Source organism: Indicator indicator, chromosome 16 (genome assembly GCF_027791375.1).
Source record: "Indicator indicator isolate 239-I01 chromosome 16, UM_Iind_1.1, whole genome shotgun sequence".
NCBI lineage: Eukaryota > Metazoa > Chordata > Aves > Piciformes > Indicatoridae > Indicator > Indicator indicator.
In genome coordinates, this window is record NC_072025.1 from 8187559 (window position 1) to 8210647 (window position 23089).

At 34.6% G+C, this 23089-nt stretch overlaps 2 protein-coding genes across 2 annotated transcripts in view; one reads left to right on the forward strand and one right to left on the reverse strand.

Annotated features, from left to right (window-relative positions):
* ADAM10 (ADAM metallopeptidase domain 10) overlaps window positions 1-13760 on the forward strand; it is a 41971-nt gene extending 28211 nt beyond the window's left edge. Inside the window, exons 6-16 of the mRNA XM_054388401.1 lie at window positions 837-986; window positions 1913-2005; window positions 2623-2806; window positions 4830-4993; window positions 6943-7126; window positions 8063-8213; window positions 10441-10624; window positions 11782-11890; window positions 12195-12415; window positions 13043-13169; window positions 13646-13760. Coding sequence (XP_054244376.1) covers window positions 837-986; window positions 1913-2005; window positions 2623-2806; window positions 4830-4993; window positions 6943-7126; window positions 8063-8213; window positions 10441-10624; window positions 11782-11890; window positions 12195-12415; window positions 13043-13169; window positions 13646-13740 — 1662 coding nt within the window. The 3' untranslated portion in view covers window positions 13741-13760. The remainder of the gene's footprint in view (window positions 1-836; window positions 987-1912; window positions 2006-2622; window positions 2807-4829; window positions 4994-6942; window positions 7127-8062; window positions 8214-10440; window positions 10625-11781; window positions 11891-12194; window positions 12416-13042; window positions 13170-13645) is intronic.
* A 6253-nt stretch (window positions 13761-20013) lies between these two features.
* LIPC (lipase C, hepatic type) overlaps window positions 20014-23089 on the reverse strand; it is a 36320-nt gene continuing 33244 nt past the window's right edge. The window contains exons 8-9 of the mRNA XM_054387960.1: window positions 22687-22905; window positions 20014-20113 (exon numbers count right to left, since the gene is read on the reverse strand). Of these exons, the coding sequence (XP_054243935.1) occupies window positions 20014-20113; window positions 22687-22905 (319 nt within the window). The remainder of the gene's footprint in view (window positions 20114-22686; window positions 22906-23089) is intronic.

Here is a 23089-nt window from a genome sequence, read left to right on the forward strand (position 1 = left end):
TTGCACTACTTGCCATGAAATGGGATCTTTTTTCCAATGCCTTCCAATAGTAAATTGAGTTGCTCAGCTTTGTTCTTAGCTGTTCTAAGTTTTGGCATCATTTTGTTGTCAGTTAAGTATGTGTCAACAAAACTATACAGTATGGCTTGTTAAATAGCAGCAGCAGCAGCTTAAAGTTCATTTACATTGTGGCTCAAGAAATTATCAACAGTATTATGCAATTCAGTGCTGGTAACAATAACATACTTCCCCAAAATTATACTTGTAAAACCTCATGGAGAGAGTAGGGAACCAACCAGTGAGGGCAAAGGTGTTAGGAGATAGATCTCTGACTAATGAGCATTATTTTAACTTCATGTTTAGGGTTCCACTTGTTTCGTGCTGAAGTCTTTAAGTTTTTCTGTTTGCTGAGGCAGCTGACTAAGGTAGTTACAATGTGAAATAACCTGTGTTAGGAAGGGTGCATTTAAGTCCCATGGCACTGTTGATTTTTTTTTTTTTCTAATCTACAAACTGCTTGTTCATTTTAGAAAGGATTATCAAAGGAAAATTCCAAAGATCACACAAATTAAAAAAACTATTTCACATTGACTGCGTTTTCTAATGCAAAATGAAATGCACAGAAAGGTTTGACAGAGATACCATGTAAAAATAGATGGCATACTTGAAAACTGGCTGTAGCATACTGAGTTTCATTCAAGATTTATAAAGCTTTGTGGGTTAAAGAATAAAAATCTGTTTGTATTAGTGGTGTATGTTTATAAAATCCCATTCCTATTTTTTAGGTAGCGTGTAGGTTTACACAATTAATAAATTTATTTTCTATGTATATATAGAAGCCTGTTGAAGAGCCTAAAAACAATGGTCCAAAAGTTTTAAGAAAAAAGCGTGCTACTCAGGCTGAAAAAAATACATGTCAGCTGTATATTCAGACTGACCATCTGTTCTACAAGCATTATGGAACAAGGGAAGCTGTAATTGCACAGGTATTTCCAATTCCTTTGTTTTAAATTATAGTGATGGCTGTGATTTGTTTAGCAGCTCTGATCAAGACTTGCAGTCTGACTTTTCTTCATTTTTACTCAGAAAAATACTACTTCCAGAAGAGTTCTGTTCTGTTTGTCTGCCAAGCCTCTCTGTTAACACTTGCATTGCCTTCCATTGGAAATTTTAGTTCAAAACACTGTGAGTTAATGACACTTGACATCTGTCCTTGTAGCATCTGATGTAGTGGAAGGTTAAAAAAGCAGTGGTGATGAAAGGCAGGTGCTTTTCATTTATCAATATACAAGTAAGTAGAAAAAGTTGGGGTTTTTTTCCCTATCACTTGCTAAAAATATATCTAGTATGTTAACTAACTTCTCTTGAAGTCCAAAGTTTAGTTCCACTTGCAAATCTGATTATATTGTTACATATATAGTTGAAGTAACATTTTCCAAAGCTCTGTAGTTACCTTCAGTGATTTCTTTGTGCTCTTGAAAAAATAAATTATCCTTTTTTTTTTAATGTTTATCGTGTACTGGAAATGAAATAAAAACGCTGAAAAAGTAATTTTTTTAAATTAAAAAAATAAATACAATACTTGGAATGTGATGTTAATGACAGGGTTATCATAGCAACTAATGGAACCAGTATCACAAACAGGTATGTGAATAGTTGATAGCAATACGTTAGGGAAGAAAAAGGGAAACTGCAGAATACTTGGCTGCTCATGGTGGCAATGCAGTTACCAGGTTATATAGTGATTTATTCCCATTATTTGCCATCAGTGTTTGATTCAGAAGTCCTGTGAAGAGTCATGTGGCACAATAATCTTACATGTAAAAGCATAGACCTTGCAGTTTACGCTACAGATAAGCTACAGTGTACTGTGTAGATCTCTGAACTGTAGTTACTTTCACTTTTTTGACAGATCTCCAGCCATGTTAAAGCAATTGACACAATTTACCAGTCAACGGATTTCTCAGGTATCCGTAACATCAGCTTCATGGTGAAACGAATAAGAGTAAGTTGTATTGGAAATACTTTTAGCTTCCCTGATAGTGCTCGGAGGCTGTGGTTTCCACAAAGCCTATTGCTGTTCTCTTGTAACCACTTATTGTTAGTAGTTTTGCAATGCAAGTCTCTGTAGCAACTTATTCCCTAACCCATTTATTTGGTTTGATTTTAGTGTTTATTGTCAAAAGCCCACACTTCTGTTAAGCTGTAGGCAATTTTTATGGGAATAACTGTTGGTTTAGCAGTGTAGTGTTGATTTTTGTGGCAAATAGACTATGTTTCTCTCCAATAACTTTAATATTAAAATAGATAATGGCTATCCAGATTGAAAGTTCCTTTTAGAAGTTATTTAAGATAATAAATTTAAACTTTTGAGTTTTGATGGAAAGGAAAAAGAAAGAAATAAGAGACTGGGAATTTACTACACAAATGCAATTCATCCTTTATTGTAGAACTTAGTTTTCTGAATATTAGTATGGTAATTTGTGAAGGCCTATAAATCTTTAGCAACATATGAAACTGTTTAACATAACAAGGTATTGACTAGAGAGAGCCCCTTAGCTGGTATTTACAAGTCAAGTACAAATGAACCATGGCTTACAATTTCTTTCCATTTACTTTCAGATTAACACAACTGTAGACGAAAAGGACTCTTCCAATCCCTTCAGATTTCCTAACATTGGTGTGGAAAAGTTTTTGGAACTGAACTCGGAGCAGAATCATGATGATTATTGTTTGGCCTATGTGTTTACAGACCGTGACTTTGATGATGGAGTCCTTGGTCTGGCTTGGGTTGGAGCTCCTTCAGGTAATTATATTGAAAACTTCAGTGTTATAAGATTAAGTATTGCGGGCAGATACAAAGGAGAAACATAGAAACTGGCATTTAAATTGACAGCAAACAGACAAAAATCTCAAAACCAATTTGTCACAATTTTGCTTGGGTATGGTTTGATTTTTATTTTATTTAACAGCATATTGTGTCACTTCAGTTAGTCTTGCTGTCTTTCTGATGAGCAAGATGTGATCATTAAAGAAAGATGTGTTTCTTTTATTACACAAAGGTGGTATTACTTGAATGGCTTTTTGTTTATGATGGGTATAAGTGACCAGTAAAGTGATAGAAGAAACAAGCATTTCTGCTATAAACAAAGCTTGCGACTACACAGTTTGAATTTTATAGTAGAACTACACTGCCGAATACTTTGGTTTTCTAGATAGTATTGGAAGCAATTTTCTTTATTTATTTTTTGAAGTACAGTAAAACAGGTGAGATCTTGTTCTGGGAAATACTAGAATGATTATTGTGTGACTTCTCTTGAGCTGCTTCTCATTCATTTCCATCTAGTTCTTTATTTTGGGTCTGAAGCATGTCTCTTGATTTAAGAAAACAAACAATGGTCTCTGTGTGCAGCATCTAAAGACATTTCTCCTAGATGTTGTCTCATAAGATGTATTAGTTTTATGAAATGATACAGTAGAAAGTTGTTAGTCTTTAAATTTGAGTAAATACAAAGTCTTTAATTATAGCTCAGGACAATTTTCAAATTGTTGAGACTTTTGTACAAATCAAAGTCAGAAATTCAGAAGGAACAGTCTTCCCTTGTTTTGTTCCTAAAGTGTATTTCTCTATAATAAGGAATTGTGCTGAAGAACAAGTACTGAGACGTTTGCAAGAGAGTGGATACTTTTATTGACAACATTATAAAGAGCTTTAACAAAATTTGAGTAATTGTGGAATAAACATTAAACTGTTCATGAGATGTAGCTACATTGTACCCTTCATTTACTGCTATAATTTCCTGTAAAGCACACATTGGTTGTACAGTACTGGAGCTATGTGGAAAACTGTTGTGGTATGACAGGGGTTTTTAAACGACACGTCATGCCACATGACAGACACAAAGTCTTTCAGGCTTTGATTATAGGAAACAAAAATGTTCAAATAAGTATTAGTAGAATATTCAGAGTGGTAAGAGATCACTGGACCCATGAAGTATGTTAGAAGGACCTTTGTGGACTAACCTTAGTGACTGTGAAAGAACCACAGGAAGAATATTACACAGATGGCCTGTGTAAATAAGAATCTGGGTATGTCATGGGTAGCCTAGATTATATACTGAGCAAGCACAGAATGAATTGGAATGTACCTTCCATAACACACATACTGACCTAGGTTAAATGGGATGTTTCAGTAGAAGTAAGTTGTACTTTGGAGAGCAAGGAAACTTCTTCAGCGTGTTTTTTATATATACAACTTATATTAGGAACAGAATACCTGAATTTTAGAACATTGATAATGCCTCAGTACAAAGACAAATTATGGAAAATTTGAGGGATATTGAAGTCATAATTTCAAGACAGTAAGTTTCTAAACAGTAAGTTTGATGCACTTAGGCATTTTATATAAATGCTCATGCTATGAGAGAGGATCCCCTGTGGTTTTACTGTGTGGTGTTTTGCTTAGTTAAATCCAAAAGGGATGTAGATTGAGGCTACCTGTATTGGACATTGCACCCTGCTAGCCTTATGTTACAAGTATGAGAAATCAGAGCTTGTCTGTGCGGTGAAAGCCCAAAATAGCTCTTGATTAATAGCTATTCTAAGGCAGCTAACTTCTGTGAATGTATCCGTTCAGTGCTTGAGAGCATTAGTGTGGATAAATCTAATCTACTTTCAAAGTTGGGTTAATATTAATTACATGGAAGAACTCCTAGTCCATCTGCATTCACTGAGCTGCAAGCTGTTTCTTGTTCTAAATGTCACTAGAAAAAGAAACACGGTACTTCTTTCCTTAAATTATTTACTCTTGTGCTTTTGTCTAAATGCAGGGAGCTCTGGCGGAATATGTGAAAAGAGCAAACTGTATTCAGATGGTAAGAAGAAGTCACTGAACACTGGAATCATCACAGTTCAGAACTATGGTTCTCATGTGCCTCCTAAGGTTTCTCACATTACTTTTGCACATGAGGTTGGGCATAACTTTGGCTCACCTGTGAGTATTACTGTTGATCTGTGAACTCAGTTCAACTGTTTTGAAGTTCATGGGTTGCACATGGAGTTTTTACTCTTATTAACAAAGAAAATATGATCATAGCTGCATGTGTGCAAGCACATGGCATACAAACAGAAAAAAAACCAGATTGCCAAATTAAGCTCCTGGTGGATTTTGTGAATTGTTTTTTTCTACTAGTTCAATCTACTATGAAGGGGCTATATTTGCTCAACTTGCTTGTTTCTTATTGAAGACATCTTTTAACTGTATAGGAGAAAAGGAAGAAGCAATGCAGAATTGATTAAGATGACACTTTATTCAACAAATGAAGAAAGAATTAGCTCTTTTTTATGTTTTATTCTTTGTACTTAAAAGCTTACTGCAGCAAAATTGTCTTCACAGTTGTTTAGGGATGTGATTTGCTTATGGCAAGCTGAAAGCATGAAACTTTTGGTTTTGCTGGAGATGAGAACAAAGTTTTTCGGGTTTGGAATTTTTGATTTTGAACTTAAGTATATGTGCTTTCTACTCTTGGAAGTGAAATGAAATCAAGATATTGACTGAATAACAAGTTCTTCCAAAACAGATCACAGAAACATTCAGGTTGGAAAAGACCCTCAGGATCACCAACCGATAGCCCTATTCTACCCCTAAACCATATCCCCAAGCACCACATACAAACAACCCTTAAACATATCCTGGGCTGGCAACTCAACCACCTCCCTGGGCATCCCATTCCAATGCCTGACCACTCTTTCCATGAAAAAGATTTTCTGAATGCCCAGTCGCAGCTCAAGGTTGTTCCCTCTTGTTCTATCACTAATTACCTGGGAGAAGAGACCATCACCAGCCACTCTACAATGTCCTTTCAGGTAGTTGTAGAGAGCAATGAGGTCTCCCCTCAGCCTTCTCTTTTTCAAACTAAACAGCCCCAGCTCCTTCAGTCGCTTTTCATAAGATTTATTCTCCAGGCCCTTCCCCAGCTTCATTGCCCTCTGCACTCGCTCCAGCACCTCGACATCTCTATTGTATTGAGGTGCCCAAAACTGGACACAATACTCAAGGTGTGGCCTCACCAGATGTTCACATATGAAGCTTTCTTCATGTGCCTTGAGAAAATTCTTAACACTCTTCTGAGTGGGAACAAGCCTTTCAAATATAACTGAAAATGTGAACACATGAAAGTAAAAAACCAGTCCCACAGTGTGAAACATCTTTTGAATCATCCTGGAAAATGGTTCTTTTAATTTTAGTCTGAGTTGCATTTGGTCCAGGGAAATAAGTGAAAGCACAGGTTTGGTCCTTCTAAACTATAATGAATTCTATAGTTCTCACAACTATGCTGCAAATTTTAAAATTTGCCTACTTCTTCTGGGGACTAAGGTTGCATTTCTAGAAAGTAGGATACATCAAAACAGCATTAGAGTTTCTCTTACACTTAGTATTTTCTCAAGATGCTAGTTCTTAGTATGCCATCCTGTAATGAAATGCATTCATCATGCCAGTTACTATACAGATCTTGTCACTGGCTCACAGAAACAAACTTCTGCTCTGAAGATCTCGTTATATCTCCTTCAAAACAAGAAAAAAGAATAGACTGTGATTTCAGTTAACTCCTCCTGCTTTTATTCCACAGAAGACTTTGTGACCCTAAAGCTACTTTTTAGGAGATGACAAATTTTTCAGGTTGGAACTATGACAACAACAAACAAAAACCGTGATCACTATAAAACCAACAAAGCAAACCCCAAATCTTTACTTTCTGTATGCTTTTTGTATTCCAAGAAACCATATAGTATATTATAGTACTTTGTTTTTATGAACCTTCTGTTCTCACTGTGTTAAGGTTACTGAATTGGGTTGGTTACTTTTGCATATATATAACAAGATATCAAAAAAATAGAGAAGCTGTCTTGATTAGAAATAGCTTTAAAATACTTCTTTTGCAGCATGATTCTGGAATGGAGTGTACTCCAGGAGAGTCCAAGAACTTGGGACAAAAAGAAAATGGCAATTATATAATGTATGCAAGAGCTACATCCGGGGACAAACTTAACAACAACAAGTTTTCTATCTGTAGCATTCGAAATATCAGCCAAGTTCTTGAGAAAAAGAGAAATAATTGTTTTGTTGGTATGTATTTGCTCATCCTGGAAGCAGAATGGCTAAACTATTACTGTTACACTTAATTAGAAATGTATTTTATTTGTATTTATTTTATTTTTGTATTTAGCTTACTTTTTTAAATTTACTGACAGATTCTGTAACTACAAAAATTTAATCTGTGATCTGGAGTATTGTGTCAAGTTCTGGCCTTCCAAGTACAGAAAAGACATGGATATACTAGAGTGAGTCCAGCAAAGAGCTGCAAAGATTATCAAGGGATTGGAGCATCTGACATGAGGACAGGCTGTGAGAGCTGAAACTGCTTAGTCTGGAGAAGAGAAGGATAGGGAGTGGTAGGCTCTTGTCTTTCTAAGTGCCTGGTGGGAGAGATTAAACAGTACAGGGCAGGACTGGTTTCAGTCATACCCAGTGAAAGGACAAGTGTTAAGGAGCAGAAATTAAAATACAGGAAATTCTATTTAAACATTATTTTGCAGTAATTTTCTTTCTGGAGTCTGATGCGTGAGATCTCAAATTTTGTGAGATTTGTGCAGCACAAAGGTTTTGGTTTTAGAGTAGTAGTAATTCAACCTAGTACCATCAGCTTTTGCATTGAGGTTCTTAGAATGTTAATGGAGGAGTGCAGGAAAGGATGCAGGTCCATTGGAGACTTAGCAGGAAAGTTCTACTACTCACAGTTGGTTTCCTACCCATTCAAGAAACCCCCATTGTTATCAACAAACACCTTACTCAGAGGCTTAGAATTCTATGAATTGTAGGAATGACTAAGCTCAGTGGCAAGCAAATAATGCAGGCTAACTTGAGCTCTAGTCTGAAGTCCATCTTGACCAGGTTTTTCAGTCATGATTAGCTGGATGTAATTGCAAGTCAGCATTAACATTTTTAAGTCTGCTTGCGTGTTATTTTTACAGCTTTGTACATAAATATACTGGCTTTTTTCAGAATCTGGTCAGCCCATCTGTGGTAATGGACTGGTTGAACAAGGAGAACAGTGTGACTGTGGATACAGTGACCAGTGTAAAGATGAATGCTGTTATGATGCAAACCAACCAGAAGATAAAAAATGCAAGTTAAGACCAGGCAAATCCTGCAGGTATTGTGGATATCTTTTACAGTATATCTTAATTTGGGGGATTTATCAGTAGCTATAATTGATATTTTAGAATCAGAGTCTGTTTAGCCACATTATTTTCAAAGTGTTTATTTTGTTCAAAAGGCCTTATACAGTGAGAGAGAAGTTCATAAGCACAATTATGCTATGCAGTTCTTGGTGCTGTTTGTAACTTGCTTTGCTTTAAGTGACTGTTCTCTAGCTTTTGAAAAAATACAATACAGCAACGTATTTACGTCAGTACTAAGGTATCAGAAAAATGTGTTGAAATTCTGTAATCTTTATCAGAAATGTATTGTGCAAAAGCTGCATGATTGAGAAATCCATGAGCAGGATGCTGTTTTAACAATTGGTACGGTAAAGAATTCATTGCCCAAAGGATAGTGCAGTACCTAGTGCCATTTCTATGACATTGCTTAACTGGAAGATGACTGAAGGGTATAGTTGATTTATTTTATTTGTTAAATGCTTGTTTTATAAATTAATCAAACTATGATTTAAAGTCACCTTGTATCTTGGCAATGTTGTGTATGCAATGATTTATAAGAGAAACTTTTAAAGATCATAAGACTGGTGATGAAGTCAACTTCTTTCTTTTAATTCTGTGAGTTAAGATAGGTGTTAAATTTTTACCTTATCTGAAAACTGAAGTGGATTGTTTTCACATGAAAGGTATAACCTTTTGTTCCTCTCTAGAGACAGATATTAACCTAACATTAGGTTAGAATCCTAGCCAAAGATTAAGAGAAAATTGTTGATATTTTTAAGTCTAAACCAGCTCAGCCTTTTAATACAACATAAACAATTTTGGTTTAGTTAAGCTTTCCTGCTCTTAAAAATTATCTTTGTCCTTGCAGTGGAAGTAAAGGTGGCATCTACTGATAAAATGTGTTTGACAGTATAGGTGTGGTAGAATGGACCATCTCCTGTGAATTCATAGTCTCGATAATTTTGTCCTTTCTTTTTCCCCCCCTTCCCTTGCAGATTCTTAAAATTTCTGCCAACATACAGGCCTTATATTGTCTTATCTTAGAATAGGGTTGTGAGAGTTTATGTTGCACGTATGGGGAGGAGCAATTTTCTTCTGAGTAAATCAGTTACCATTACCACTTCCTTACTTTGCTCTCTGTATTCAGCAGATTGTAATGTTGCATCATTTTCCCTTTTCCCGGTTCTGTTAATGTTGAAAATTTTGCTGTACAACATTTCCAAAGATAGAGCAAATTACAGTGTAAGAATGGATCACATAAATACATTTAAGGAAACTGTGGTATCTCTCCAGCTGCTTTGCACGTATTTTAGTCTTTCATATGTGATATAAGTGATTTTTCTTAGCATGCAGTAATTTAAAAATAGATCCTGACCTATAGAAGGTCTGTGCTATCTTCTGATGTCCACTGAATGCCAATGAGCACATACTGTGAGTAGTGTTGAGAGACAGAATAATTTGAGATGATAACTCAGGATGTTTAGCTTTAATCCAGTAGTTTGGTATGTTTTATAACCTTCACTCTGCTGCTTGTAATGGCATGTATACTGAAGCCCAGCATCAGAAAGAGAAATTGTATACTGGTATGATGTACTGGTGTACATAGCAAAAGGGGCTCAGGTGCTTTGATATTTGTGGCAGAGAGAAGCCAGAGTGTTTCAGGGAAACCAATGAAGCTACATGGCTCCTTTCACAAGTCTTTCCCCAAAATTTGTTCATATACTTAACTGATTTCTGACACAAGGTCTGACCCATTGTCTTCCCTTTACTTATTTATATTAACAATGTAAGTGGCATGGCTGCAGAAAACAGAAAAAAAAATTATTTCTTACAGACGTTAATCAGTGAAGATAAATCTTGACTTAGTTATTACATTGATTCAGATACTATCAAACTAATCAGTTGTTTCCAAAATAATTTTGCCAATTCCTAATGGAATATACAAACTTTGAAATGCTATTTCTCTTCTACATGCTCTAAAATGTGCTTGTACTGCTTTTCTAAACTAATACAAGTAGTTTAATGAGCTACTCTATGACTAAGAAATTTCTATGCAATGCAGTAACCTTTTGTTACCTTAAGGGACAGAAGAAAATTATTTTCAATTCACATTTTACTGAAATCAGGAATATGTTGAGTATTTGAGTTATTCTCAGGATGAATAGTTCTTCTTGAATCATTCATGCTTTCTTTACATCCACGTTTTCTGTTTATTTCTAGCCCTAGTCAAGGCCCTTGCTGTACTGCACAGTGTAATTTCAAACTGAGGACTGATAAGTGTCGAAATGATTCTGACTGTGCAAAGGAAGGAATGTGTGATGGTGTCAGTGCTCTCTGTCCAGCATCTGAGCCTAAAAAAAACTTCACAGCTTGCAACCGGAACACACAAGTTTGTTTAAATGGGGTATGTCTGGTTTAGAATCACATGCACCTACTGTCATCTATTGCCAGGCGCTGTTATATGAAGTGATACGGTTTCAATACTTGATGCAGTATTGAACAACATTTGACTTATTCATTCCAATTGGATTAAATAGAGGCACACAGAATGTTAAGCAGATAACAAATACCAAGATAGCTTTACTATTTTGGAAGGTTCTGTTTACATTTTTTTGTAAAAATCTGGAATATGAAAATGCTTTATATCCTAGTTCCATCTTTCCATTTTTATTTGGTCTTGGTCAAGTGATTTTTGTTGCCTTAGAAAATTAGATAGCCTATCAGTACGTGTTGAATTTGGTTCAATGATAATCTACAGCTCTTCTACCCATGTGCATGCATATAGAGTTAGGCTAACCTGCCATTAGTTTCCAGGGTCAAAGAGTCTGTGGTAGTTGCTATGAAATATTCATGGCAAGCCTCTTACAAAATTGATCTCTGTTTACTTGGAAGCAGAAACAAGCAAAAAGTTATCCTCTTAAAGGGCTGTAACTTGTGTTGCTATAAGTATGTTTTCTCCAGTCCACATTTCTAATCAAGTGATACTGCTTGTAATAATCTTTTGTCTAATTAGAGACATCTTAAAGATAGATGAATTGTCTTTATATAGTTACTGGGTTTTTAGTCAAGGTTATAATTACACAGTTTTGGGTTTTTTTTAGTACTACTATTATTATTTTAACTTGCAAGGGTCCTCCCACAGTGGAATTACGTAGTTTTTCCAACCATTAAGTTTTACTATTTTCTAAGATAAAATATTCTTGAGGATACAATTTTGATTTATTTTACTAAGAAGTTTGGGGTAATTCTGTTGCAGTGTAAATTGCAGTGCTGTGACTGTTTTGCAAGGTACTTTGAGATGCCAAAAGAAGATGCAGTGTTAAAAGAATAAAATATGATAAATCACCTTTAAAAAAAAAACAAAGAACCCTGAACACTGCAACTGAATAACTGCAATAATTGATGTATAAAATTTAGAAGACTGTCAAGCTCTTACTTTTATTGATAAGCATCTTTAGACCTGTCATCATGTTTTCAGCTATTAAAAATGTGTATCTTTCCTAATATCGGTGTTCTTAAAAGTGAAACTGATTTTTGTGTTCTCATGCTTTTGTCTCACAGCAATGTGCTGGCTCTATCTGTGAGAAGTTTGACTTGGAGGAGTGTACATGTGCTAGTTCAGATGGCAAGGACGATAGAGAATTGTGTCATGTCTGCTGCATGAGAAAAAGTAAGATTTGTCTGAATTGTAAGCATAAATATAGCAGTAGGTATCTGAGGAATTTTCTCATGCTGTTTATATTTTAGTTTTTGAGTGTACTGCAATTTTGTTCCTACTTCCTTTCAGATAGACATTTGCATTGTATTTTGTAGGATGTAAACAATAGATTTTGGGTTTTTACAGATTAAATAGGCACTTGATGTCTTTCCAAAAGTGTTTTGAACAACTGAACACCAAAGTATTCATGCAATTTTATAAAATGTATTTTAATACAATAAAGGTTTAATTTATCTAATTTGTATTTGCTTTTCAGTGGACCCAGCTAGTTGTGCAAGTACAGGCTCTCATCAGTGGGAGAAACACTTTGGTCGTAAAACTACTACTTTGCAACCTGGATCTCCTTGTAACGACTTCAAAGGCTACTGTGATGTGTTCATGAGGTGTCGGCTAGTAGATGCTGATGGCCCTCTAGCTAGATTAAAGAAAGCAATTTTTAATCCAGAACTATATGAAAATATTGCAGAATGGATTGTGGTAAGGTTATTTTTGTGTTTGTTTGATTGTTGTTTTTTTTTTATTGGCCGGGCTTTTTTCTTACCGGTGTAATACAAAATTTCCTTTATAATAATCATAGTTATTATCACACTTAAACAGTACTTCAGTGTTCTTCAAAGTATAATCAGTCCTTGTTCTACTAGTTTCTCAATAAGCACCTCGAGTGCAGCAAATCTTCTTGATAGGTTGAAGGGACTAGAAACAAATAACAAGTAAATATTCTGTGTTAATGACTCTTCATTCCACTGTTTTGGTGTTAATCTTTGCATTTTTAACTTAGAGGGTTTTCTTGTTTTAACTTCATATGTGACTGCTCTGATTTCTTTTAAAGAGCTAAATGTATTCATCTCTAGCATTTCTTAGTTTTACTGCACTACATGACACTCTCTTAATGAAAGACTGTGAGAAGAGCTACAGTGAAACACCTTTATAGAGGTGTATAGTCAATTTTGTGTAAGCTGTTGATTGTTTTAAGTTTATATAGCTCTATTGAAATGGCTTTAGACTATTAAAATAAGCAAAAGCAAGCCATCCATATTCCATGACCTCTGTCTCTCATGCATGTGTGCCAGACCTGCAAAAATACTTTTTTTTAAATGTTTTTAGGCTTATTGGTGGGCAGTGTTGCTTATGGGAATTGCATTGATCATGTTGATGGCTGGTTTCATTAAGATATGCAGTGTTCATACTCCAAGCAGTAATCCAAAGTTGCCTCCTCATAAACCACTTCCAGGTGAGTACACTAAATAATTAGTATATAGAGAAATGCTTTATCCTCAACTATTTTATTTGAAATAGAAATTGCAGGTGTCCTAACCTATAGTTCTTAGTCTGGCACTGAAACTACAAGTGGAATCCATGCAAGTGAAACAACTTACAAAAATGTTATTTATGTCTTACTTTCCTACAACATAATTGGCATATCAAAAGAAAGCTCTGAAGGCTTTTTCGAAATCAGAGTTCATTTTGTTTCCTATTCCATGCTATGTTTTTGTAAGAATGAAACTGTAAAGAACTACTGTTAAGGTAATAAAATGTATTCTGTAAATACTCCATGCAGTTAATCATCTATTTAAAACCTTGCAGCTCTAAATCTGAAGGCTTTCCAAAAAATAGTTATATTTAATTTTCATGGCCAAGGCAACTTTTCTGGAAATAATTTATTTATTAAATTCATTTTAATAATTACAATGCCTTTTTCTTAAACAGGCACTTTAAAAAGGAGGAGACCACCACAAACCACTCAGCCACCACAGCGGCAAAGACCCCGAGAGAGTTATCAGATGGGACATATGAGACGTTGACTGCAGCTTTTTGCCTTGGTTCTTCCTAGTGCCTACAATGGGAAAATTCACTCCAAAGAAAACCTAATAAGTCATTATCCCCAGTCTAACTTTCAAAAATTGAAGGAAAAAAAAAACAAACACAAAAGGCATGATATGCCCTCAAAAGAAGTGGAAATGGTTAATTTCTAATAAGCAAATCTTCCAGATCAAAAAAGAAGAAAAGTTTTTTTGCATATTTTTAATTTAGTGGCTCAAAGTCCTAGGGTATCATGGTTCTTCCCCCCTTCTGTGCTCTTCATTGCTGCATTTTCTTCACTTGCAGGCAAATATGGCTGTAGTAAAACTTCAAGAATTGAAAAAAAAGATATATTTTTCACCTGCCAGTCAAGGCTAGGAAGGTAGACCACCTCAGCAATGGAGACATTACTTGTCGATGTATATACATTGTTATATGCAGACATGTATTTCTAACGTACACCCGTACTTGTGTGCAATTGTAAACAAGAGAATTGCAATATGGATGTTTCTTTGTATTATAAAACTTTTCCGCTATTAATGAAGAAATTACTGTTTAATTGACATACTCAGGATAACAGAGGATGATGGTGTGTATTGGTCAAGGATTCCGTGATGCTTTACACAGCAGTTTTGCATCAAATCAAATTGGTTTTATCATGATCAAAGTTGTTTCAAGCACTCATTTCATCTTTATCAAACAGCTGTTAAGACACAGCATACAAGATTGAATGGTCTTTTAAAGATAACAGGTGTTCTGCAATCTTTGCAAATGCCAGAATGTTTCAAAAATGTTTTGTGTCTAATTTCTTGTTGCTCAACATAAATATTTTTAATTTGTCTGATTATTCAGTTAAATAATGAATAGTTAGATGAACTATTTCCATGCTTTATTAGAAAATTCTGCCTGTTACTCAACTTGTTTTTAAAATTGAGATCAGTTTGTTTGGGCTCTTCAGGTATTCTTCCAGTATGATAATTAAGTTTGTATTCTGAAGGATGTGGAAAGAGAAAGAAAAGCTGTAGTTCTTTGGTTTGGCTTTCGTTTTGTTTTCTTTTTAATTTATCAGGTCTTTGGATAACTTTTCAGCATGATACTGTTGTTAACCACTAAAATAGCGTGATTTGCCCAGCTACTGTGGCAGAGCTAAAATTGTAGTTAGGATTACCAAGTTTCCCACATTTTACACCAGTAGTGAAGTTCAACAGCACAATGTCCCATTCCAAAGTTTTTATTACGAATGTAAAAAATTGGGGTTTTTGAAAGAGAAAAACAAAAGGTGTCTTAAGGTGCTTACTGCTATGCAGGAAACGAAAGGGGGCATTACAAAATGTTTAAGCTTGTGATATATTTATTGCTTGTTTTTCCAAAAGCACCAAGCTAATTAGACATGCAAATGGCTATAATTTTCCTGGCTTTGCTTAGGAGAAAATTTACTAAGGGTTGGACGGCTTCCTGTGTTTGTTTTTTGTTTTGTTTTTTAAGAGTATAAGGTTTACACAATCATTCTCATAATGTGACGCAAGCCAGAAAGGCCAAAAATGTTACAGAATATAATGGGTTCTCTTCCTTGTAAACTTGTACAGTATGTGGTAACTTTTTCAAAATACAGCTTTTTGTACATGGTTTAGAGACAAATTTTGTACATGAAACCCCAAGTCCAATAGACTATATAAATAATTCTAAATGATCTTAACTAGTTAGAAGTGTATGTAGTTGCTTTTAAGTCATTTAAAATACATTTATTTTAAGACTGTGCAAAGATTGGAAGTGGGTTTGCATTTCTAAAATGGTGACTTTTATTCAGCAAGGGTTCTTAGTAACTTCTTGAGTGTGTTAGACTTTGGAACATGTAAATTTTTTGCCTGTAATGTTATCCTGTGGTAGGATTTTGGCAGACAAGTTCTGCCCTATTTTATTTTGAGTCTAAGTTAAATGTTTTCTGAAAACAGAAATGTGCACTGAACTCTCCACTGCAAGTCAAGATGTGGTAAAACTGAAAGTTAAGACAATGAAATGGAATACTACTGTCGATTCATGTCCACTGTGTTTTATACAGTATCTTTTTTCGTTCACTTTGGAAATTTTTACTAAAAATGCAAAAAATAAAGTATTGTGCAAAGATATGTAAGGTTTTTTTGAAACTTGAAATGCATTAATAAATAGACTTGATGAAATCATCTTATAAAGATCCATTTACTTTTTGAACCATGAAAGCAAAAAGGAACACACAGGTTCTACTTCTACTTAATTTTTGGCTTCTGCTGGAAAGGAACTGTCAAGCAAGAAAAGTAATTGTACTATATTTACACCATCAGATTGCATCTCCTAATTACGGGACCATGCAGTTAAATGTGAGAATAAATGATTTTGTGAATCACTTTTAAGGAAAAGCCCTGAAATTACTTTTACATTAGTTGTATAATCACAGGAATAAAGCTTTCTCTCTTCAAAATGGAAACTAGTTACTGGTGGGATATTCAAGCCTTGCAGCATAGCTACTGAATAATACCTTCTGAAATAAATATATTTTTGAAGAATAATGTAATTAACATGCAGTACTTTGAATGCACAACTATGGATAAAACTTTTAGAAGGGGCAAATCTGCTTTTTTCAAGGTGTTTTAAAACTGCCAAGCTGAATCTGGGTTTGTTTTACACAGTTGATTTTTGAAGTGGTAAGACTGCTTTTTAAAAGCCAGCTTTCATTCTTTAGTGCTGTTTGTTGATAGAGGCCTGCTTAGACATCTGTTTCCCTAACTGAGCAGCATATGCTTTGATGTAATCAAACCATATTCACAGTTCCTTCCTCACAGCACTTTTTTGTTATTTGCTTTGTTTTTAATAGCAGTTCTTCCTCTTGTAGCTAAATAGCACTGTCAGGGCAAAAGGTATTAAAAGACAATCAGGGTGGGGCAGAGTCCTGCAAATCCATGTCACAGGTGCCTGATAGATCTGGTGATGGTTGTTTTTAAATTTCTGCCTAAGAACATAAACTAGAGGGGTAGAAAGAATGTCTGAGCATCTAAAATACAAATTTTGTGTTTATTTTAAAGTGTGCTTGGGGGAAAACTTAAATAGCTGCAATTTTTCTAACTAATATTAGACTTAATAATCCCTAGTTGGAGTTATTAATTTATTCATCTTGTATTTCTTAATGTTTAGTTATTAAATGTTTACATTCACCTCTGATGCAGAGGCATGTATAGTCAATATGGTGTGAATGTGAGAAGAACACCAAATTCCTCAAGCTATGAAACTTTATATCATACAGTCTATAAATAATCTGTATTCTTTGCCTTTTAAATAATGTTCCAATGTTTCTTTCAGGGAAAACATACAAAAAGGAAAGAAAAGATTTTTACTTCCAAATATTGGATGCTCACTACTACAGAGAGGTGAGTGAAAGGACAGTAGTCATTACATCATTCTAAGCTGGGGTTGTGCTGGCAGGAGTTAGGCTCCTGATGGCATTCAAGGTTTTGATTGTTTGGAGTGAGCTGGGAGTAATTCCAATGAGTACAAAGTAAGGTGCCACTAAGGGACCTGCATTTAGGTGTGACTTTAGTGTTCTGTTTATGCATTGTAAGACTGAGTATGCAGCAACTTGGACTTTAATTTCATTGTTATATCAGAAATTGTTATAATGGCTATCCAAACACAGGGACAGGATTTATTTGGACACAACATTAGAAGAAGTATCTTCATATTTGCAAGAGTTCAAATAATGATGAATGGTCTTTTAATTTTCCTATTTGACTTCTTAAAAATTTGTCTTACCTGAGGTTATGCTAGCTTTTTGCAGGTGAACTGGAGAGTGGTTTTTTATTTTTTTTCTTCCAGAAGCTTTAGAAGTCCTCAAACTGCAGTATCCCCATTACCTGAGTTTCAGTACACTGTAGGCATTTGATTTTTTTTTTCCACCTGCTTTTCTTGAACTCTAATGCTTTCTAGCTTTTATCCTCATGTTTTGATTGCTTTATTGGTCTTTGTACCAAAGCAAGTGATATTAAAATTGTATTGCTTTCATGTTATTGTCTAACGTTTCTAGGTGTGTTAGTATGTGTAACTACAGGAAAGTCATTATTGAAAGGCTTTGTGAATATGTATGTTTTATATCATACAAATCTCAATAAAAGATGTCTTGGTATCTCCAGTGCTTTTATTTTCCAGGTATAGCTAACATCACAGCTTTTGCACTGGAGAAGCACAGTCCATTTTTTGGTAGACATTCTCTTGCTCTGTCATCCTTCAATATTTTCTGAACAAAGCCCTTTTGGGTTTTGGTTTTCTGTTTGTTGGTTGGTTAGTTGGTTTTTTTGAGTTTTGGATTTTTGGGGTTTGTTTTGGGTTTTTTTTTTCAGGAGTTGGGGTATGATTTGGTTCAGGAAGTTACTAAGCTCTTAGTTTAAAAAGTTGATCATTCCGATGAATGTATTTCAATTCTTCTATAAATAGACAGTTATTTTATAAACAACCCTAAAAGTAGCTATCTTCTTCACCTTTGTCCAGGAGGAAAGATTGAATTCTAGAAATGGTCTGGGGAGATGCATAATTTGAGTTAGCCACATGCACATACTTCTCTGTCTCATTTTAAATAGTCCTTTGGAAAACTAACGTGTCCAGGGCACACTGTCATTCATTTTTTGTCTGCCATTCTTCACAACACAGTCCATTTTGACTTCATGCCTTTAAAAATACTGTCACTGGATCTCTAGCAATTCTCTCCAGTGGATTATAGCTACTACAAGTGTAAAATAAAAACAAGGCAAACATAATTAAAAAATTTCTGGTGCTAGAGGTCTGTACCTTTGTCCTGAACTATTCCCATCATATTTAGTCAGCTTTCTGTTTCTCTAGTGAATATTCCTATTTAAAGGAATGGTAGTTATTGAAAACAGCTATTAAAAGTTAGAAGTTCATGTTCTAAATGGTAGTCAAAGATGCCTGCATTCAGCACCTGATCACTTCATTGCTTGCAGGATTGCTGACTGCTCCACTTGTTGATTCACCATACTTTTAAAACAATCTCTTTAATCCTGATAACATTTGTATATTTTGATTCAAAAGTCTTTGCACTCTTTAGGTATAGGAAATATGCTTTCCTCCATGTCTCAGGACTACCTTGCACATCTTTTGCCATGTAGAGAACACTGAAATTAGATTCAGAACACAGAGTTATAGAAACATAATTTTTAATTAATCTTGTGCTTGGCATTACAAAGTGACAAATGAAATACTCTGACAGAAATACTCTGACAGACATGCAGATTTCTTCACTAACCGTAAAATAAAAAATAGAGACAATGTTTCTTTATGTACTTTATATTCTGACAGAGGAAACAAGGTAATTGCATACATTTGTATTTATAAAGTTTGTTTATATGCACTGAAGATGTTTAAGGGTTTTGTCATTTTCATTTCGTGTAGTTTCAGATCATGTTAGAATTTGCTATACAGTGATACAATCTGAAAATCTCGGACCTTATCTGAATGGGCGAATACGATTTTAATGTCAAAGTAAACTGAACTTGATTGTGATAGCATTGTGTGTGTATACTAAGCATCATTTAAACAATTGAATTACTAGTAATTTACATCACTACCTTTAAAAGAATTAGACAGCAAAGAATTTTCCAACAGGATAGCACTTAGTATAGCATTTTTATGTGACACAGTTGTTTGGCTTGTATTGTGGTTATGACAGAGAGCTCCAGCGTTCTGTATGTTCAGATGCATGTTTGTTTTCAAATGTTACAAAGTTGAAAATCCCGGTTAACAATGTTACCTACATTGCAACAATTTCTTCTATGAATTATTTAACTCCCTCTTCATTAGGAAGTAATTTAGGAAAATTTTAACTGATAGTAGTCACTATTAATGTTGTAAAGTATTTAATGCAAAATGAGGCTTCATTTTTCCTTTAACAAAATCAAAATTTTAAAAGGCTTATGACAATGATTCTTTCAAATAGTAATCTTTTTTAAAATACCTGTTCATTAGAAATAAAGCTTCATAAAATTTACAGTTGACATTGATGAAAATTGCTCATTGAAAATTGCTCATTGATCACTTTGACAGGAGGCTCCTAGAAATAAACAAAGCCCTGTATTTCACCTTACCGTTGCATCACAAAATCTAAATTTTTTAAAGTGTATTTTCTTCAGCATCTCTAAATCTATCAGGATATTTTAGTTAAAAACTACACAGTTGCATTAAAAATGTTGTACTAGAATATATTTTGTTGAGTAGTTAGGGTATTTTTTTATTCTTGCTCATTTTCTGTTTTGACTCAGAAAGTCATCTTCACATCTCACAAATGTTTTTGCTTGGGTTGGGTAAAGGTTGCCAATGCTTTGAGAACAAAATGTCATTCTAGAAAGAAAACAGCATATAAACAATGTTACTATTTGCATAAAACTGTGCTTTCTAGATACACTGAAGCTGACTTCATCTTTTACAGTAAGATATCTGATTGTTTTTACAGGCTTGTGAGGAAAGAGCTGCATCTGGCTGATAGGTAGTAGGTACAGAGTAAAAAAAAAGTAGGCGACTCCCTTTTGCTGAGTGTATTAATGCAATGGTAATGTACACAGCATGCTGTTCTCCATAACATACCCTCAGTGACTTGGTCTTTGTATTCTCAGTGATCATTGTCACTGTTTCAATTATTATTATCGTTATTACTATTATTATGACTGTATTATTTGGCCTGCTAGTACTTAGTTGGACTACTAATATTTAGTTGTGAGGTTGCTAATAATAAGTTACGTATAGTGCCAACAGCTTCAGCAAGTACATGTGCTACAGAAATGTTTTCCATATTTGGAATCCAAATAGGTTGTCGTAGTTGTTGATTTAACTACTTTTTAAGTTTATACTGTTATGTTTATCAGACAATCTAAGAAAAATTCTGCTTGCAGCATAAAGACTCCTGAAGAGCATTATGTACCTGAAAATACCAGCATACTTTTTTGTGAATGTAATAACAATCCACTTTAGTCACTTTTTCCTAGGATTTGGGGTTTTTAAGTAGTACGTTGATAGTAATTGGCTTTTGCCATGTTATTAACCCATCTGTATTGGACAGGAGTTTTCTGGCTCCAAAAATGAGTATACCAGTCCTTTCACAGCCTTCAAAATTTTTCCTCAAGATACAAAAATCTGTATTTAAACAGGGCTCTTTAATTTGCTGCATCTACTATGCTTTTAATTTACTTTGGCGGCTATGTCAGTACTGGGATCATCACTTTTAAAACAGATACGTTATAGATGTTTGTTTGTTTGTATGGCAGAAGCATGCACCAAGTGCTGGGTTAGGAGAGGAAAATATTTGCAAAAGACGTTTTCAGGGGGACAAAATCCAAGAAAACTTGATTCCTCCTTTGGCCTCCAGCACACAAATTGTATTATAAAAATGCCTTAATTGTCTCATTTGTCTTTTGTGTCGGTATCAAGGAAAAACTTATCTGTCAATAAGTGTTGTTCTACAGAAAGTCTGGAGTAGTTATGCTAGTAAGAAAGAGACTGTAGCAAGGAAAAATCACCTATGACTGAACCACAATTAAAAGGTAAGACACTTTTCTCATTAATTTTAAACTGCTCAGATAAAATTTCTCAAAGGATTAAAGCAGCAGGAATCATTACAAATTTAGTTATTCTTTCTTCTGGTTGACATTTCTGTGTGTGAATAAGCAGTTTCAGAAGAGTTAGCATTGCTGTACTTAGAGAAAAGAGCCACTCAGACTTGCTGATCTAGTTTCAATGAAATCAGCAGGGGAAAACCAAAAGAATACCCAGTCTCAACAAAACAAACAAGAAACACACACAAAACAACAACAAAAGAACTCCAACACATCATACAAACACACAAAAAAAACCCTAACAACAAACAAAAAAACCACTGAAACCAAAGCCTCCAAACACAGACTTCAAACAATTTTTGTTTTCTTCAAAAAACTGCTCTCTGATGCTACTACTCTGTTCAGCTGACAAAATTCAGATCTCTGAATTCATACTATATAATAATACTCAACCAGAATGCAAAAATTACTTCAAGTAGCAGTGAAATTGAGGAAGTATAGATAGTGATTTTGTTTTCCAGAACTGCTCACATTGTTTTCCCATTACAGAAATTTCTAAATGTCTTGAGACTTTGTTTCCACAGTTTATCACTCCAGGAACCTGTTATACAGGCTACATAGTATAGTGATTCATTATCAACTATCAGACACTAGACTGACTCATGAATGAGTCAAAACTAAGGGAATTTTATTCTAAAACCCTTATCTTCAATAAATGACTATGCAATTCTAATGTGATCCTTCTAATGAGTACTTTCAAGAATGGTCATGCTGAGTTTCTCTATGAAGTAGATATTAAAAGTCAAATAATTAAGATTTGGCATTTTTTTTGTAAGTAGTCAATTGAATTCTTCATGGCCTTAATGTTGGAATCAATATTTTCAAGTGTCTTTCTTTCTTTGAAATTTCATATAGTTGTTACAGAGTGAGATAATCAGTTTCTAAAAACAAGTCAGAAACTGTCATCAGTTATTGTCATTAATCGTGTATAAAAATTACATTGCAGAACTTGTTAAAATTCTTTCTTGGATCTGTGTGCTAGCTCCTTCTCTATCTTGTGTTCTCAAGTATCAACAAAATTGTCACCTGAAGTTATTGTGCCTTAAATTCAGGTTAATGACAGTGATGAGCCAGAACATTTCCTACTATTCATTTCTGACCTGAGAACAAAGAAATTCTGAAAGTCAGTTAAAAAAACATGCAGTCTGATCTGAGGGGGAGAGGGGAAAGCCAGAAGTTGTGCATGGATAAATTCACCTTTAGCATGAATGCTGGAACTCAGATGCTTCTATTTGAACTAGAATAACCTATGTGCCAAATACCTGTGGTGTTACTAGAAAAAAATTGTGTTTTCATTACACTTACTTCTGCTGTGTTTCTCCTGCTTTCACTTTTATTGTCTTCACTGTAAGTCCTGGTCGATGACTGCCTTTTGTCCATGGTATCATAGTTTGAAATGTGTCCCAGATATTTTCCCAAACTGCAGTTCCTTCCCATTTGAACTTGATCATTATTAGCTCACCAATATCATTGTCCAGGGTGACAAGAAAAGAGTAGGTTTTATTCCCACTAATACCTTCAACTCTGCAAAAACAAAATAATACTGCCCTAGTTACTATGGATTAAAGTGGAAAAATAAATAGTTTCTTTTCTCCTTAAAACCAAACAACAAAAACTGTATTTCCTCCTTCTTCTCCAGGAGGGCACATTACTGTCTCTAGGATATTCTTCCTCCAGGTGCATAAAGGAATAGGACATCATGCTAGAA